Source organism: Athene noctua, chromosome Z, assembly GCF_965140245.1.
Source record: "Athene noctua chromosome Z, bAthNoc1.hap1.1, whole genome shotgun sequence".
NCBI classification, from domain to species: Eukaryota; Metazoa; Chordata; class Aves; order Strigiformes; family Strigidae; genus Athene; species Athene noctua.
The window spans coordinates 83821297-83840114 of record NC_134077.1 but is presented as its reverse complement, the minus strand read 5'-3'; the positions used below and the strand labels follow the sequence as shown (position 1 = coordinate 83840114).

The 18818-nt window shown below is 38.7% G+C and overlaps 1 protein-coding gene across 6 annotated transcripts in view; it reads left to right on the top strand.

The window, feature by feature from the left end:
• SSBP2 (single stranded DNA binding protein 2) overlaps positions 1–18818 on the top strand; it is a 193538-nt gene that overhangs the window by 125201 nt on the left and 49519 nt on the right. For all 6 annotated transcript variants that reach the window (XM_074932434.1, XM_074932433.1, XM_074932432.1 and 3 more), the window contains one exon: positions 17927–17986. In XM_074932434.1, the coding sequence (XP_074788535.1) occupies positions 17927–17986 (60 nt within the window). The remainder of the gene's footprint in view (positions 1–17926; positions 17987–18818) is intronic.

Sequence of the window (18818 nt, the reverse complement as noted above, 5' to 3'; positions counted from 1 at the left end):
ATGCGTAAGTGACAAAGGTATTAAGTATGGTCTTCCTTTTCCTACAGTCACAGAGGAAAAAAACTGCTATCTGCAGTATTGATGCCTACATAAAGAAACCCTGAACCTGGCATGAACATGTTGTTTCCTTCATCAACTCAAAAGCTGAGGCATAATTTTTAATACATGAATGAAAAGATACTTGCAAGTATCTTTTCATTAATAAGGATTTTTGTGACTGGCAACAATAAGGAACCGTATTGTTGCCAGTCACAAAATCCTCAGGAGCTGGCAGAACTAATTAATTAATTTATTTCTCCTTTTAACTGTTTTTAACAGCTGATTAGGTAGATTTTTTAAAAGCAATTTTATCTTAATTTTTATATTGTATAAATATTTCACTTTTTTTCATTTTAGCTGTCTACTCCAGTTGTAATGTCAAAGGAATTTAAAGTTTGTTTTCTTTCACTGTCTTTGAGGACAATTAAGAGGGTAAGGGGTTCAGATACGGCAAGTATGTGAAATACAGAGTAGAGAGTAACTATTTCAAAGGTTTTCTGGGAGATTTGTTTTCAGAAGTGTGAAGAGATTTCTAGTGACTAGATCTTGAAAGATGTAAGAAACACAGGATGATAGAAAGTTAAGTAAGGTTAAACGTCGTGATCTTTTGGTATCTGACTTAAGTCTTACTTGAAGCCCCACCAACAGCCGACTCTTTTTGCAAGGCCTGGGATGGAAAACAAATAGGAGAAAATCCATTTTCAGTGTAACATACTTTATGACATTAATCAGAGTTATCATGAACTCAACAGCATGGCCAATGAGTCTTCTGCAAGGCAGGTTCCAAGAGCTGGTCTACACAGTTCTGTTCTGGTCTCCTCCAGACATCACCCTTCACCTGTCCTTGAAACTGCTGGGTCTGTGCCATCATGTCTCTCTGTAACATGCAATACTCAAGATTAGTTCTTTACAGTTTTAATTGATAGAGATCTATTTTCCTCAGTTGAATGACCTTGTCAATCAAAGAAACATTTTTCAAGAGATTATTACTTTTTGCTGTAGTCATCTGCTTAAGAATATATGTAAAGAAATAGCATGCTAGTTAGCAAATCCAACTGCAAGTTTGATAGCGGATGCATTGATGTGGTTGGGAGCAATCCCAGTAAGGGGACCTAAGCCAAAATCCAGTCAGTTATATAACAATGTGCTGAAACTGCAAGGTGTGTATAAAACAAGTATGTATAGACAGTCCATGACAGTGTGTTGCTGTGTTGGAGTGAGTGTTGTCAAGAAGCAGTTAATATCTTGTAATACCTTCAGACAGAGCTGAATCTTACCAATGTCAATTTATCTGAAGACAAGAAAATATATTGGCAGACATAGCCGTGTATGTGAACCTTGAAAATTGAGGAGCATCATCTGCTGCCATAAAAAGCAGGTGAAATGACAAGCAAGAAAGAGAAACTCATGATCAAAACTTCCTACTTCTTTCATGGGTGCTTTCTTTCTAGTACACCTTTAACTAGACAGTTGGTTTCTGTATACTCTTCTGCAATTCGTCTGATCCCAACTGATCACAAGAATAAACCAAACACACAGAAAACATGTTCATCTGTCTGGATGTGAATACTGAGAAACTTCAGCCTTTCTATGAACTGCCGGCCTTCTTTCACTGAGAGTTTGGAATTTAGACCTGCAACTTACATTATGAAAGCGAACAATTCGGGTTTTTAAGATTCAGAAGATTATAGAAACAGTGGGAGAATGGCACTCATATCTATTTTTAGTTCACTAAGACTTTGCACTACGAAAACACAGTAACATTTCAACTTTTTGCAACCTAAAATTTATCTAGAAGGTCATCATCAAATTATAAGGATGCCTTTTCCTTTCATAATGTTTGGATCGGCCTAAGGTAAAGCTGTTGACAGCCATTGCAGCTCTGCTTGGCTAACTCAGAATTGCTAGACAATTTAATGTCATTTCATTTCTCATCAGTACTGTCTCTTAGTTTTGTACCACAACTCTACTTCGGTGTGCATCACTAACCGCTAACTGGGATGTAAGCGTAATGGATGCTTTTGCTGTTGCAGTTACTTCTTGCCAGACAAGTTAGGGAAAGGTGGCAACTTAGATGGGGACTGTGCTGGGAACCAGTTACAGTTTTATTGGTACTGCTGACCACTAGCATTGTTTGTGTGACATTTATTTTTTTAGAAAATAAAATAAATTTCTTTTATTTTTCAGAAAAGAAAATAATTGGTACACTAGTGTAGCATGTGGAGATAGATAAATGTAGGAGAAGTATGGTTTCTCAGACAGTATCTTTTAAAACACTCTTTATAAAATGAGATTTATCATGTATATGTAGGCCACTAGCACTAACATTAATTAGAAGCTCTGGCATTTTATGCCTGTCCACAGCAGTGGACTTCCGAAGCCAGCAGCTGAATTTGTCTTGTATCTCTCTGTACTTGTAGTTTTATACTTCAGTTCAGATGATGGATGATGATCACTACAGTGCTGACAGTCCAAAAAGGCAACACCTTGCAAATATACAGTGAAAGGAAGGTGGTAGAGTTGTGCACAACCATTATCATAAAATTAAATTACTTTTTTTTTTTTAAAGATAATTGTTTACAGTGTCAAAAACTAAATTTGAAAGTCAAGGAAACAGTTTTATGGAGTGTTAGGATGTGTCTTAATTTCATCTACTGGTATGTATGTATTTTAGAGTAACTTTGAATTTCATAGCTCTGTATTTTTTTTATCCTTCTTTCAGTGAATAGACTAGGTGATACTCTGGAAATAAATTAGAGTTACAGAGTAACAGAATCTGCTCTTGGTCCATTAGCAGCAAAACTGAGTGTGAGACTGCATACAGGAGGAGCAAGGACAATAGTTCTGTCATACAAGACTCCTAAACTCAAAAAAGTTTGAGTGGATTTTGTCTCAGGCTGAAATAACTGGTCAAGTGCAGTTCAATGGGGTGATGTCTGTCTGGTGGGTCAGTGCTTCTGCTAAGTTGCTTTCTTGAATACGGATCCTCAGAGAAGGTTAATGGTTGGATGACTTTAATAAGGCCTTTGACACCGTTTCCCACAACATTCTCCTGGCAAAACTGGCTGCTTGTGGCTTTGCTGGGTAAAAAAACTGTCTGGATGACCGGGCCCAAAGTCTTGTGGTGAATGGAGTTAAACCTGGTTGGTGGCCGGTTACGAGTGGTGTCCCCCAGGGCTGGGTGTTGGGGCCACTCCTGTTTAACATCTTTATTGATGATCCGGACGAGGGGATCAAGTGCACCCTCGGTCAGTTTGCAGGTGACACCCAGCTGGGTGGGAGTGTTGATCTGCTCGAGGGTAGGGAGGCTCTGCAGAGAGACCTGGACAGGCTGGAGCCATGGGCTGAGCCCAACTGGGGGAGTTTCACTGAGGGCAAATGCCGGGGGCTGCCCTTGGGCCACAACAACCCCCAGCAGGGCTACAGGCCTGGGGAGGAGTGGCTGGAGAGCTGCCAGTCAGAGAGGGACCTGGGGGTGTTGATTGACAGCCGGCTGAACAGGAGCCAGCAGTGTGCCCAGGGGGCCAAGAAGGCCAATGACATCCTGGCTTGTGTCAGCACTAGCGTGGCCAGCAGGGACAGGGAAGGGATCTGACCCCTGGGCTCGGCACTGGTGAGGCCGCACCTCGATTCCTGGGTTCAGTTTTGGGCCCCTCACTCCAAAAAGGCCATTGAATGACTCGAGCGTGTCCAGAGAAGGGCAACGGAGCTGGGGCAGGGTCTGGAGCACAGGTCGTACGGGGAGCGGCTGAGGGAACTGGGGGGTTTAGTCTGGAGGAGGCTGAGGGGAGACCTCATCGCCCTCTACAGCTGCCTGAAAGGAGGGTGCAGAGAGCTGGGGATAAGTCTCTTTAACCTAGTAATAAGCGATAGGACAAGAGGGAATGGCCTCAAATTGTACCAGGGAACGTTTAGACCAGATGTCAGGAAGCGTTTCTTTCCAGAAGGGGTTGCTGGGCGTTGGCACGGGCTGACCAGGGAGGCGGTGGAGTCCCCATCCCTGGAGGGGCTTAAGAGTCGGGTCGACATAGCGCTGAGGGATCTGGTGGAGTTGGGAACGGTCAGTTGAGGTTAAAGGTTGAACTGGATGATCTTCAAGGTCTTTTCTAACCTAGACGATTCCATGATTCTGTAATGTCAGCAGCCAGAGCTTTACAAAATGTTGTAATAAACTTATTTATGGTGAGTTAAATTCATCCACTTGTGATCAAAGAGGATTAGGGAATGAAATTCAAAGAGTTGCAGATTTTCACAGCCAATATTCCAGCTTGTGGCCTGAGGACAGCCAGCATTTTTCACCAGGGTTGGTTATATGCAGTACAGAATTGTTACTTGTGAAAGCCCTCTTAGATACCAGCAGAGCAATGTCTTCAAAGTGTTCAGTACTAGCCTCACTTCCTCCTTCTTGAGGACATTGAGGTTGGAAAAATATCATGTTTTATACTTGCACATCATAGTACAGTATATAGTTAGAAGATAACAGCATGAATATTTGGAAATATTGTCATGGAAATTTTGAAGCCTGGTTATACTTCTGTTCTACAGCACATGCCAGTGTGCCCACATGAAATGTGAGGGTTGTGTTCAGGTGCAAACCACTGCTCTTCAGGTAGTGAAGTGCCAGCCTGTTTCCATCCATCTCTTCACTGATCTTTAAATTGGCTAAAAAATTTGAGATACATTGCATTTGGGTTTTTTGCCGACTATTTATTTGATCTTTGTGGACAATATCAGCTTTAGTAGGCGAATAAAGAGAAGCCAGAGGGAAGTTTTGAGCTTGTGTTCATTGAATTGTTTTGAATTTTTAAACAGAAAGTGTTGATTTTACGGGATTTTATTTATGTTTTAGTTACTTTCCCAGTTTTAAAACACTTAAATGCAGAGTTAAAATCATAGAATCGTGGAATGGTTTGAGTTGGAAGGAACCCTTAAAGTCATCTAGTCCAACCGCTCTGTCATGGTCAGGGACACCTTCCACTAGCCCGAGTTGCTCAGAAGTTCTAGGTTCTAATCCAGTGGAATTCATCAGGTTTCTCCAAGTTAGTAACAACCAGCACTGTTTGATTATTTCTACTCTGCAATTGTGAGAAACATTTATATGCATGTTTAATTAAGCCCCAGTTATCTTCACCTCTTTTATTACATGGTGGTCCAAAAGTTTGCTGTGTCTGCTTTTGTATAAGGAACCTATCTGGTTTTCAGAGGCACTCAGGCAGGTAACAACTTTGCGTTTGTGCTTAACTCACCTGAGAGACACTGCTGAATAGTTAACTCATCAAGTGCCAAATGAGGTTTAGAGGAAGCAGGTTGTCTGATAATTGACAGTTCACTTGTTTGATTTGGTAATATTTTTAAAAGTTATATTCTACCACTGTCTATGCCTTTTCACATATAAGTAAATCACTCTCTCTTTTAAATGCATTACTTTTTATTCAACAAATTTGTTAAAATTTGTTCTAGTTGAGCTTGCCACTAAACCTTATTTCTGTAGTGCATATATATATATTCTAAAGGAATTGCCAAATGTTTACTTCATTCACCAATTTGTGATCATCAGATATACTTGCAGTGGCATGGGAAAAATGTGTCGACACCATGTTTGAAATACAAATGTTACATATTCCTCTTATATATAGACGGGGGGGGGGGGGCTCGGAACAGATATAACCCAACCCACCAAAGTACTGTAAGGCTGTCGTGCCATCTAGTGGCAGTTGTTCATTCTCATTTTAGCTCAATCCATATTATTCTAAAGTATTATTTTTAGCCTTGTTGTGCCTTAGTAGAGGTGACCTAATGCATTAGGAGAGCATCATTACAGTAAGATACATGAGCAGAGAGAACTTTTACATTTCTTTTCCTGCCTAGCATTACTATTTGCTACAAAAAAAAAGTTTAAATAGCATTTAGATAGTGAAAATAAGCACAGTAAGTTAGAGAACTAAAAATCAATAACAACGCACACCTCTTGCATTTTGAAACAGAAATAGTGGACTATTTATATTTAAAAAGAAAATGGATTTCTAAGCTTGCTTCTGTGTAAGGATGTAAAATATCTTTATAATGTACTGTTTTAAATTATACTTATATTTACAATCTATAGTAAAGTCATGCTATGAGACATTTCAAAAAATAGAATTTGTATTACAAATTCAATAAATGCAGCATTTGATTAGAACTGTTAAATCCTTGCTATATACCCCCAAGAAAACTAACAAGCAAAATGATGATTGGGCTGTTTTCCAAGGGAAAGCGTAGAATATGTGTTCCTTTTTAAAAGTCATTGGTCAAAGTCTCCCAAATATGGATGGTACCTTTATATATCCTTTGATTCCATGGGAGCTGGTGTAAAAACAGCCCCTTTGTGGTTTTACTCAGTCCTTGCACTCACTTTAACCTAGCTCATGTTTATTAGTCTCCCTAAAACTACTGCATTGGCCAGGGATCTGCTGGGTACATGATCCTCAGCCCCTTCACACTTGAAGAACGTCGTCCTAGATTGCTCATTTGAACAAGCATCCAGTAGTAAGAATGATGAGGAAGAAGAAATCCTCCAGCGTCCCTTTAAAGCCATTTTGGAGTGGCTGTGTTGCTTCTCTGAATTGTCCACTGAGGGGTCGTTGTTTGCACAAGGAATGAGGATTCCTAATTCCAGCTGCTAAATTACATGACTAAAGCTAGAAGATGCAGGCATCTCTGAGACTGGTCTTGGCATGACCATAACTTGGATCTATATAGATTTTAAACCATTTCGGTTTTTTTTAAAATGCCTTTGAACTATTTCAACTATTGTTTTCCCTTAACACATAGTTTCCTGGTTTTCCAGGGAATTACCATGTTTTACACCCCATCTTCAAACAGCCCTACTTAACAATGGTAGCATCCTGCTTCATCACTTACCTTTAACTGCTGAGCCTCATGCTATTCCCACTTCTGCAGCACTGCCTTATTTTTTTCTAAACTAGAATGTACAAATCATTAAAAATGAGCTGGAGCATGACTGCAAAATTAGATGGATTTTCTACATGTTCACACCTATCGTAAATTCCAGTGGAGCAAATGAGATAATTGCAGGGGAAGGAATGAAAAGTTAAAGAATTGGGCCCTTAGCAGAGCAGATACAGGGAAGTCTCAGAAGCTTGAAAAGTATCTATGGTTGTTAAAACATTACTGTGAGCGAAGGAAATTTCACCAAACCTACAAATACAGCTTGTGCGTAAAGCTAGCAGCTTTGGTAGGCCTTGGAAATGCTTTGAAAATAGATTTTAAAGGGGATTTCCCCCCCCCCCCCCCGGGTTTATATAATTAATTTTAGTAAGCAGAATTTTATTGTATTTTTGGAATCTGTTGTTTGTAAAGACATCCACCCCTGTATAGCAGACTGATAGCCACTGGGAACACCCAAGTGCATACAATTATGTGTATGTCTAATTCTTTGTAGAATTGGGATCTATGCATTTTTGTCCTTGCCAGTACCAGGCTTTTTTTTTTTTTTAATTTTAAAAACTATTTTGACTTTTGAGACTATATGAGATTGAATTAGCATCTAGAGAGAACCGTAAGTAGTTTATGTTTGTTCCTTTCTTTTTTGTTAATTTTCTCTAAATATCAGGAAAAAAAGTCAACTTTAAAAAGATAAAGGTGTCCAAAATCTGCTGGCTTTGATAATTTTATCCTACAGTTGTGTTAATAGTTTACTGCTCATAACTGTTAGAACAAATTAAGACTACTCAGCTTGAGTAGCTAAATAAGCTCTGCGCTTCCCCTGCCGCCCCTTCCTCATGTACATCTCAAGCAGCCACAGACCCACTGCTAGCTGTGAAGTGGTGCAAGGGGAAGAGGTGGAATTGGGCACAAGTCATTGCGCTAGGAAATCTGTTCTGAACTTTAAAATCTTATCCTGAAAATTCAAGCTCTCTCTTTGCGAGATAAATTTCAGAAATTTAAGCGCACTGATCATACACTGAAATTGGCATTGCTGCTGAAGTGGTACTAAAGAGTAGGAGAAGGGCTGTCATTTATATACCATGCTTCCTTCTGCTGAGGTTAATTCAGTTACTGTCAGAGTCTGACTCTTCCTTTTACATGAGACACAAGTGTTTGTGTTTGAAGCCAAAATGATGATAATGCAGGTAGCTTTGAAATACTTTATTTATTAAATATAACAGCAGGAATAACAAAACTCCAGCTTGTCATTGTCAAAGTTGTTCCAAAAACTCAATCGTATATCATAATCAGGGGTGACTAGGTGGTTTACTAAATATAAGAAAATGCTTTCTTAAGCTTAGTGATAGGTGTGCATGATTCTAAAAGCACAGTTTGTTTATTTTTTGAAAAGAGGGTGATACTCCTTGATGTTTTCATTCTAGGTTGTCAGGTTTGAAATGCTCTATTTTCTGTAGCATTTGTATTTAATAAAAATTAAAGTTATTAACCTGATTTAAAATGCATGTAGGTAATAGCCCTTCTAAAGTTTCGTTTCTTTCAAAATTTCCATTAAATATCATGTGCAGAACTTAGCCCCTTTCTCTCTCATTTTCTAAATCTTCTTGAGCTTGAGATAATGACATTTCCCACAAAGTGAGACAGATGTAGTAACAGTATAATTCCTAAAGATCATCTGTTATCCAAATGAGTGTTATTTATTTACTTTCTCAAATTTCTGCAGAAGTAGCCAGACAAGTGGGCAGATCCTGCTCTTAGCATCACAGAGAAATGTCTAGCTAGGGACAAAAGAGGTTTTGTGGGTTTTTTTTAAAGAGAGTTTGTTTCTTCATTCTCCTATACATGAATGTATACATGTATGCAAGGTATGTATTGCAGTATTCTTCCATATGGTGGAATGAGTCCTGTATTTCTTGTCCAGGGATAAAGCATTAATTTTGTTTGAAATTCTAGTACTTTTGTAACTTTTGGAATTTTATATGTGGAAAGACAGATGCGTGTGAAAGGCTTTTCGATTTTCTAAAACCAGTTTTAATTTTGTGCTATTCTCTAAATTAAATCAAACTTCTTACTGTTGCTATTTATAGGTTGCTGGAGTGTGTCAGACTGCTCTTAGAAAACCATAAATATGGAAATTATTTTTACAGGGATCTTCATCTGAAGCACAGAGGAGAACTTGCTCATGGAAATAGGTTTGGTCATCAGGAAAGGCCAACGTAGAGAGAAATCTTGTCTCAGTGCTGAGAATCTAATACAATTTTATGTGAAACAGTGTAGATGAAAACATCTAGTTTGATTTATACAGGTAGATTAGAAGTTGTGTAGTGTGTGACCCAAATTTGATCTCTGAAATACTTTAGCAAAATATAAAACAAAGACTTCTAACACTGTGGTAGCCAATTGGGGAGTTGAAGGGTTGTATAATTAATAGTAAAATGCAATTGAATAGCAAAACAATTTTTTGTTAAGAATTGATGATAGCCTGTCTGAGCTTTGTAGAGGAAAAGTTACGTGTTTGTGCTTATCAGCAGGCTGTGCCTGCAAAAGAATGTCATTTTGAGAGCTAATTTACTTTAGTCCTGGTTAGAATTAAAATGTGTTAATGAGGAGTCTCTTATACACTGTGGTGACTGTTATTGCTGATGGAGATGTCCACAAAAAAACACAGAGGAAACTAAATAAATGAAAGTATATGAATTGTAAACTAACTTGCATACATTCAATTCACACATATTTTATGGTTCACCACTGGTACTCTTCAAGTGTACAAAGCCCCATTTCATTGAGAATGGAAGTACGCACACCAGTGGGAATTGTAAAGCACCTCTAAACCATCTTATAAAATACAGAAGTCTTGAGGAGATACATTAAAATGTTACTTCCTAGTCATTTTTTAGTACTGCTACCATAACAAGAAAATTAAAACTTCAAGCAGTCTTCTTTCTTGCCATTCAGACTATTAATAGTTAAGTGCTGTCAATCTTTATAACAGAAATAGAATTTGAAAACCAAAAAAGATGAATCTGAATTGTATTTTCAGAGACAGAATAGGTAACTCTGCAATTTAATTCATTTTTTTAATGGAGGAGAGGAGAACAAAGATTTCTGGTTTATTTCACTTATAATTTAGAACTCCAAATTAATAAGTGAAGAGATTTAGTCATGAGAATTTCCACCTATCTTATGACCTTGATGGTGGCAGCTTAGACCCTCTTACAATACCTACTCCTTCAGTAGCAGCACAATTAATTAATTAGTCATCGTGTGTACACATTAGAACTGCAGTTCCCATTTCAGTAGTGTTTAGACTTTGTCCTGATTATGGTGACTGAATTACACAAGCCAATTAATACCATTTCAGTCTTTTTTTGTACTGAGTGCTAAAACTGTGTTGCCTCTTGTATTTTTTAATTTGTGTTGTGCTCTTGTTATTCCCCTAAGTGATGTTCTCCAGTTAGGAGCATCATCCACCTCTCGGGGTGTTGAGACATACAGTCTAAGCACATTGTTCTAAATTTGATAATGCAGGTTAAAAAAACACACTATAGTATGCTGAAAAACAGTTAGCACTTGTTTTTTGTTTGCTTCTAAACACAATTTAGAGGTGGTTTTGGGAAGCTCTGCAGAGTACTGTCTGGTGCAAGCAGAACCTGTTCCTGTGCTTTCTTAAGCCATGTAAAATGCAGTAAGACTGTGATATGGGCATCCTCTTCTGGGTCGGGATGAGCTGTTGTTAGAGACTGATCCTCTCTCCCTGATGTCCACCACTCACCTGCAGTGGGGTGGTGCTGCCCCAGGCTGGGGCAGAGAGAGATCCCTGGCAGGCAGAGGTGTCCAGGTAAGGCCACCTGCAGGTGGTTGACCAGTTTTGGCTGACACTGTGCTGAAGTACCTGAGATATGTAAACACCTTCCCTTTTCGGAGATCTCCTGTAGGAATGCTTATCTTGGGCACAGCAGGAGGGCCGAGCTGGGCAGGGATATCTTCATGGCATGAGTACTCAGTGCATCAAGGGCATCCATCCTGGGGCTTCCATGCATCCTGCTTAGCAGGTCACCCACTGCAAGCCAGTTGGCCTCAGAGGGTGTATTTTGGCTGGATAAGTGCTGCCCTGCTTTCTGCAGCAGCCTTAAATGTAGTCATTTAAACCAGATTGGTGGTATGCTTTAAAACACACCTCCTGTTTTCCTTTGACCAGACAAACACATATTTTCCCGACCTGAAAAACCTTTTAGTACAGCCAGCTGGGAAGATGTTAATGTGAATCTAGATGAGCATTGTTATTTTCACAGAATTATCAAGGTTGGAAGAGACCTTGAAGATCATCCAGTCCAACCATTAACCTCACACTGACCGTTCCCAACTCCACCAGATCCCTCAGCGCTATGTCGACCCGACTCTTAAGCCCCTCCAGGGATGGGGACTCCACCGCCTCCCTGGGCAGCCCATGCCAACGCCCAGCAACCCCTTCTGGAAAGAAACGCTTCCTGACATCTAGTCTAAACGTTCCCTGGTGCAACTTGAGGCCATTCCCTCTTGTCCTATCGCTTGTTACTTGGTTAAAGAGACTCATCCCCCCTCTCTGCACCCTCCTTTCAGGCAGCTGTAGAGGGCGATGAGGTCTCCCCTCAGCCTCCTCTTCTCCAGACTAAACCCCCCAGTTCCCTCAGCCGCTCCCCAGCAGACCTGTGCTCCAGACCCTGCCCCAGCTCCGTTGCCCTTCTCTGGCCACGCTCGAGTCATTCAATGGCCTTTTTGGAGTGAGGGGCCCAAAACTGAACCCAGGAATCGAGGTGCGGCCTCACCAGTGCCGAGCCCAGGGGTCAGATCCCTTCCCTGTCCCTGCTGGCCACGCTAGTGCTGACACAAGCCAGGATGCCATTGGCCTTCTTGGCCCCCTGGGCACACTGCTGGCTCCTGTTCAGCTGGTTGAAAGCTTTTTCAAGCTTCTTTAAAGTACCGTTACTGAGCAAGGTGAGGTTTTTCTTGCCAGTTAGGCAGGGTTCTCATGTTCAAGCAATATTCATTCCATTTTATTCTCCTCAGCCCGAGCTTTATTCACTGGCATTTTGACTCTTGGTATTTTTACAGTTAGCAGATGTGTGCAACCTCTCCATTACGCATGCGCAATAACTGTGGTAATATTTTTTGAACTACATTTATTTGTTTTCCTGGTGTGTGCGTGTTTACTACATGAGGTTGTTCTATTCAGTATAACAAGTCATAGGGTAATATGTGTGTGTTGGAACAGATACGGATATCTATAGTAAATTCATCTCAGTAGGAATTCGATCTCAATGGGAATTGAAATGTAAGCAATATTCAGGATTAGTTTGTTGACTGTGGATTATTGTAAATTGTGCAATATATGTGGGTCAAAATGTGGTCAATAAATTGATGGTATGAGTAAAAAAAAAGGATAATGTCAATGCAAAAAAACCCTGCCCAAACCCATATTTGGAAGCAAGTAAATTGTATTCCCATCTTTTGGAAAGGATATAAATTTAAATTAAAATAGATTTATTGAAATCTGTCATACTTAGTAGAACATCATCTTTTAAATTATTTTATTCCACCAGTATTAGGGACAAGAAAACTAAAACACACCATGTTCTAGAGTTGCCCAAACAACTAAAAAAAGAGTAAGAATTACACAGCTGGCAGAAGAACGTGCCAGCTTCTGTGCCATTATGTCATCAGCTTCCTGGTGGGTATTTTTTGTGAAATCATTTTTCCTGAATACTGGAACCAAAATATGGGCAGTAAGACTACTGTGCTTCAATGCTGCTTCTTCAAAGACTTCCCTACTGAGAAACTTATTATCTGCTTGTCCCCCAGTGTTCCCAGAGATTATGAATAATAGTATTTTATGAGATTTTTACATTGCACATGCACACACGACTCGAAAAATTGTATTAAATACACAGTTTATAAGATAACCTTTACTCTCCCTGTACACCATTGGATTCTTTCTTTAGCAGAAGCATAACAAAAAGTAGTAGAAAGTCTGGCACCATCATTCAAGTTCTTGAACTTTAATTCTTTTTAAGTATTTTTAACAATTCAACAGGATAGGATGCTACAAGTAAGAACAGGGATCTTACTAAATTTAACATTTCACATATTGATTTTATATTGTGTAGTCTTTCTTCTAGTATCATTTTAGTATTTTTTTAAGTACTTCTTTTAGGTGTTGGGATTTTTTTCACTTTTAAGTTACTAAATACAAATAAAATACTAAATACAAATATAAAATACTAAATACAAAAAAACGCTTTTAAGTTACTAAATACTAAATAAAACTAAATATATTCTGTGGTGACTATAGAAAAGGCTTTTCTGGCTTCTTTTTCACCCAGTTTAGTAGAAGCTTCTGCTGGTATTTCTTTGGTCTCAGCTGCACGACACCAGCCTTCAGGATGCTTTTTGTGATACCAAATTACTGAATTTTATACCCGAAGACAGTAATTAAAATATACTGGTGTTTGCAGATGTGTTTGGTCAGCTGTTCTCCAAAACAGTTACCAGAATCTTCTGCAGTTGCTGCAACTTGCATGACACATCTTTTTCAAACACTGATAGCATCTCCATCTCAGTTGTGGCTTAGATATGACATTCTTGCCTGCTATTTTTTTTTCTTCATGTTACCACCTTCTTTCTTTTTTTCCTTTGTTTTTTTTTTTCTTGTTTGTTCATTTTTGAGTTGGGTTGGGTTTTTGTTTGGGGTTTGGTTTAGTTTTTTGCTTTTCTTAATACATGTGTCAGTTCCTGAACTCCATTTGAGAGGTTAATTGCAGTTTATGGAAGTGCACAATAGTGTTGTTTACACTTCTTAGCACTTGATATATCCCTGCTGAAGATTAGAGGGATTTGAAGGCTGCAGTAGTGACTGGAAACCCTTGAGACCCACTTCAGCACCTGGAAATTACTGTGTGATGGAGCCACTCTGGTAATACCCTTCTTCCTCAAGTCAGATTAGCTGCAAGAGATTGGTTTCCGTGAGACAGGCTTTGCAACATCTTAAGCAAGATCTGGCCCTGAAATACCACATATATTTTTTGAAGAGTATTGTACATCCTTTTGCATAGAGAGGGCTCTGGGAGATAAGATCTTTTGCCCATCTGTCTTGTTCCTACCTGATAGCTAAAGTTATTGGTGCATTACTAATCACATATCATCTGGCATATTTTTCCAGCTTAATTATTTATTTCTATTTTTTACCCTGACTATTTTTTGAAGAGCCATACTTCTATAATGCTTAGGTGGAAGAAGTGCTCTTGTATTCTGTGCATTACTGACAGCCTCTCCATCCCTGCTAGCTGGGGTAGGCAAGGAAGTATTTGATTCATTACCATGGCACCTATCCAGTCTCTCCCTCTGAACTCCGAGACAAATAAGGAATATATCTTGCTGAAAATTTAGTGTGGAGATCCATTAAAGGTTTTCGACTATCAAGGTGGTGAATTTTGGATTGACACAAGGCTGATGTAGCAGGCAGAAATGTCCAAGTCTTCAACATGAGAAGAATTTATTGTTTGTCTTCAGAAGACAAGTGCTACACTGGCCAATTCAAAACCTGTGGTCACTGGTTTTAATTTAGTGCCCATATTTTGAACCCATTACTTTTTGTGATTCATGGGCAGCAATATCATTAAGAGAAGGGGAAGAAAAAGTTTCCAAGAAGTCAAGGAAAGAGATCTAGTAGGTGTAAGAAATGTTAAGTTCACAGTGGTTCCTCCTTAAGACATGGTCATTTCAGCAACCCTTAACAACAAAGTAGAACTAGATCAGAGACTACATGTCAGCTGTTCTTAGTAATTGCAAAGGAAGTAGCGAAACAACATGTGACAAAAAGTGCCTACTGCTTGAGTTTGTGTCTTTCAGAATGCCTGGTGCTTAATAATATGTGTGTGTGTGTGTGTTTGTGTGTGTGTGAGAGAGACTTGAAAAAAATGCTACCAATATAGTGAAAAGCTGTTCGTATTTATTTTCATTAAAATGTTTGACAGAATTTCTTTCTTGTCTTGATCCATCTCAGTAGAAATTTTTGTGGACAAACATGATGTTGGGAGAGGGAGGACTTTAGTAGCTGGCACAAAAATGAGCATATTTAAAGTTTTTCTTTTTAATGGTAGAATTTTTGTGGTAAGTTTAAATACTAAATGTTGGTCCAAATCAGTGTAAAATTTTCAGAATTGTCCTTGAACGTTACTAGCTCACCATTTTCTGCGATGCTATGTGGACCTTTACTGATACTTGTATTCATTAAAACATTAGTTGTGCTTCCCAGTTTTTTATATCTTTTTTTCTGCCTATTGAACTGGGCAGTGTTTGTATCCATGGATCATCAAGAACCATGAGAACTATTTGAAATTTACTAGATGAAGTCATATGTTGCGGTTCCACTTGGGTTCAGTTGCTTAAAGAATAGGAGAAGGTTTAAACACTTACACAAATATTTTTAAGGGGAATACATAGATAAGTAAATATTTATAATATATAAACCTTCTTATAAGACAGAGTTGTATCAAAGATGCTCCTGTAGTTACTCCATACAATAAACTAATGAGTCAGTTAAGAATAGATGAACTGTCTCTCAAAGTCTCTTTTGATGCTTCAGGGAACAATGCCTCAGAAAAAAATTTTTAAATCATGATTTATATATAATTTCAGAGAAGAATACTAGACTTACTCTCTGAGTCTTTTATTAAATAGACTTGAGACCTGTTTAAATCCAGACCTTTGCAGAAATTTAAGCAGCTACTGACCTCAGGGGCACAGCAAACCAAAAAATAATGGACTCTAATTGTCAGGCAGAAACAATGCAAGTCATATTTTGAAAAGTGAAATTGTGACTTTATATGAGTAAGCCTCTTTCTCTCCTTAATGCAGTAGGGTATTTGTTTCAGCTGTTAAAATAAAATTTAAATTCTATACAAAAGGTAAGTTTTAGGTATTTTTATAAATGCATGGAAAGGTGAACCTACTGGGAAGAGAGGGGACGAGCAGGTTTCCATCCTGGAAAGGATGGGAAGGAAGGAGCAGGTGTTCTGACAATAATGCACTATTACATACTTATATTAGTAGGGTGATTCTGCATTAAGATATGGTTGAATTGAGACACTACTGATTTTCCTTTTATGAGATGTACAAGTTAAGGTTTCATTTGCTGAGTGAGGCAAGCTAAGTGCAAGATACTCACTAGAGTGTGTGCACTCCATACAATGCACTTGGTTGACCTTTATGGAAATTGGTGAAATTCTAACCTCCTTACACTTTTACTGTTTTATAAGGGCCTGCATGTTTACAGCCTTCACCACATGTACAGCCCTTTTTCTTTCTTTCTTATCAGTGAATCTTGCCATCAGAGAGAGGGCATGAAGAAGCCTCCCTCTTCTATAGCACATCATTTGAAATGCCTTTTTTATTAAAGTAATTTTTCACAATTGTCATTGAACTTCCTTCTACAGTTTGTGCACTCTCTGTATTTTAAATTACTTTCTAGTACCTATTCTGCACATGTATTTATGTAGCTTACATTATTTCAGCTTTCATCTGATTCTGAGATGTGAAAGGTTCCGTTAAATTTTTTATGCAAGATCATAGGAAAAATTGCTAATTATTGGTAACATAATTATAATTATTTTGCTAGCTATTGCTGCTATTAATACGTGCATTACCAACACTGATGATCACTGGCATTTCAGTTTGTAACATAGTGCTGCTGATGGAGCTAAAATATGCTATTCATTTGTAAAACAGTGAAGTTGATCATAGACTTCTAGTGACTTGCCAGTGGTCCTTAGCTAGAGCTGACTAGATGATGCCTGTGTAGGTATATCTGTTTCTATTTGAAGAGACCCCAAAGAGTGGGTTGAAATGTGCAGCAGCTCATTTGTCATCAGAGATTGCCCCTGGGAAGCCCCTGCAGACTCCTTTCTTTTTTCTCTCCCTTGTCTCCAGTGGCAGTGTCATGAACTGAAGTGAGCTCCTCTTTCATCATATAAAGAATCAGTATTTTTTGTCCCTGTATTCACAGTCAAAGCATAATTTCAGCTCCTCATTTTCTTTTAGAGTTATAGGTACATTTGCTTGCCAAAATGATCCTCTTCATCATCTGTTTCGTCAGATGTTTGTGCCTTTTTCCTGTAGATCTCACACTTGCCGCTAACCTCTCAGCTTTTTAGATTTCTAGATTACTGTCACACTTTGGGATGTAATGGAAATGTTAAACGTATTTACTGATACTACCATTTGTTTATTGTAATGGGATGACGTTGTTTGTGGGCTACAAAGTACTGTAGTAGTAGCCAAGAGCCACTAGAACCTCACAGGGTGCAGGATGGTATGACAGATTTGGGTATATATTTGGTTTTGAGAGCATGGAGTCACGTATGGAGGGATGGAAGGAATAACATTGAATTAATATGGCTTTTAAACCACCAAAGTTCTAAATATTTATGATATAAACCTGAAATCTGTGCCCTCACAGGTTAAAGTTTGTATTGCATTTTGATGTTACTATGAAAAAGTGAATAGAAAGTATTTGCAAATTATTTTGCTGTTAGTTACCTCTTGACTCTCCCCAAAACATTTTTATTTTATATTCTAGGTTTTCTATCTTTCCCTTTGCCAGTGGAAAGTACAGATTTGTGATTATATGATCTAAATAGTTTATTATTCTTCTCAGTTAATTTATGTCCTGTGTTCACAATAGCTGTAACAGTTTTAAATAATTTGTCTTGGTAGATGGATTTGCTAAGAATCTTTAAATTTATTTAGTTCTGCTAAATATTGTGGAAGATTATACTGAATGCTCTGTGGAAATATTTAAACTGGATGCCTGAAGTGTGAGCATGACCCAAGCCATATGCCCAGTGACTCAATGTGATATTTACAAGCTACATTGAATTACTTAGCGGTATTTTTTTTTTTTTCATAGCCTTTCATGTCCCCTCGGTACCCTGGAGGGCCAAGGCCACCTTTAAGAATACCCAATCAGGTAAGAATTTGTCACTGATGCACTGTTGTGGTCCAGGGTCATGGTGCAGCACTGGGAGGAGGCAGTGTTGGTTTGTTGGCTACCAGCGGCTCATTGGCTACAAAAGTTGCTCAGTCCCTCTCCATCCCATTTTGTCTGACCATTAAGTAGTTATTTTGATAAGGTGTGGCCATGCCACTTCCAGTTCACTTTCCCATGCTCGATCAGTGTCTACACCTCAAAATTTATTGTATGTTAAGCCTATTTGCAGAAGGAGAATATACTTGCCTTCTGTGGTGCTGCATTAACCTCAGCCAGCCTACACTGCATGCTCTGAGACTGAAGGCAGAATGTCCTCATAGCTGTTACACTCTCTAAACTTCACTAACCACATCAGGAGTTAGCTCTGAGAATTTTTGGACTTTATTCTGCACAAAATGCATCACTCCATCCTATTCTCTGTTGGATAGGTAAAGTATGTTTATTTCACAGCAAGTGTGGAGATTATTGGGGAGACACAGATATCATAGATATCATAAAGCATTCAATGGCTCTTCTAGACACTCTCAGAACTTTATAAAAGCATCGAGTTCCCAATTTCCTCCCATCTCCATCAAAGTCTATGCATGCCAGCGTAACAAGAATGAGTAATGAGCTGCTGTTCGTCAGCAGAGACCTTTATTGGCCCATCTGTGAAAAGATGGTTCTGGAAGCAGATAGCAGTGTATTTTTAAGTTCTCCATAGTGCAGATAGAGGAGGAGAAAGCAGTTGTCAACAGATGAAAAGTTAGAGATAAGCAGACAGAAAAACAGTGGAGCTCTGAAACTAAAACTGGGTCATTTACAATATTGG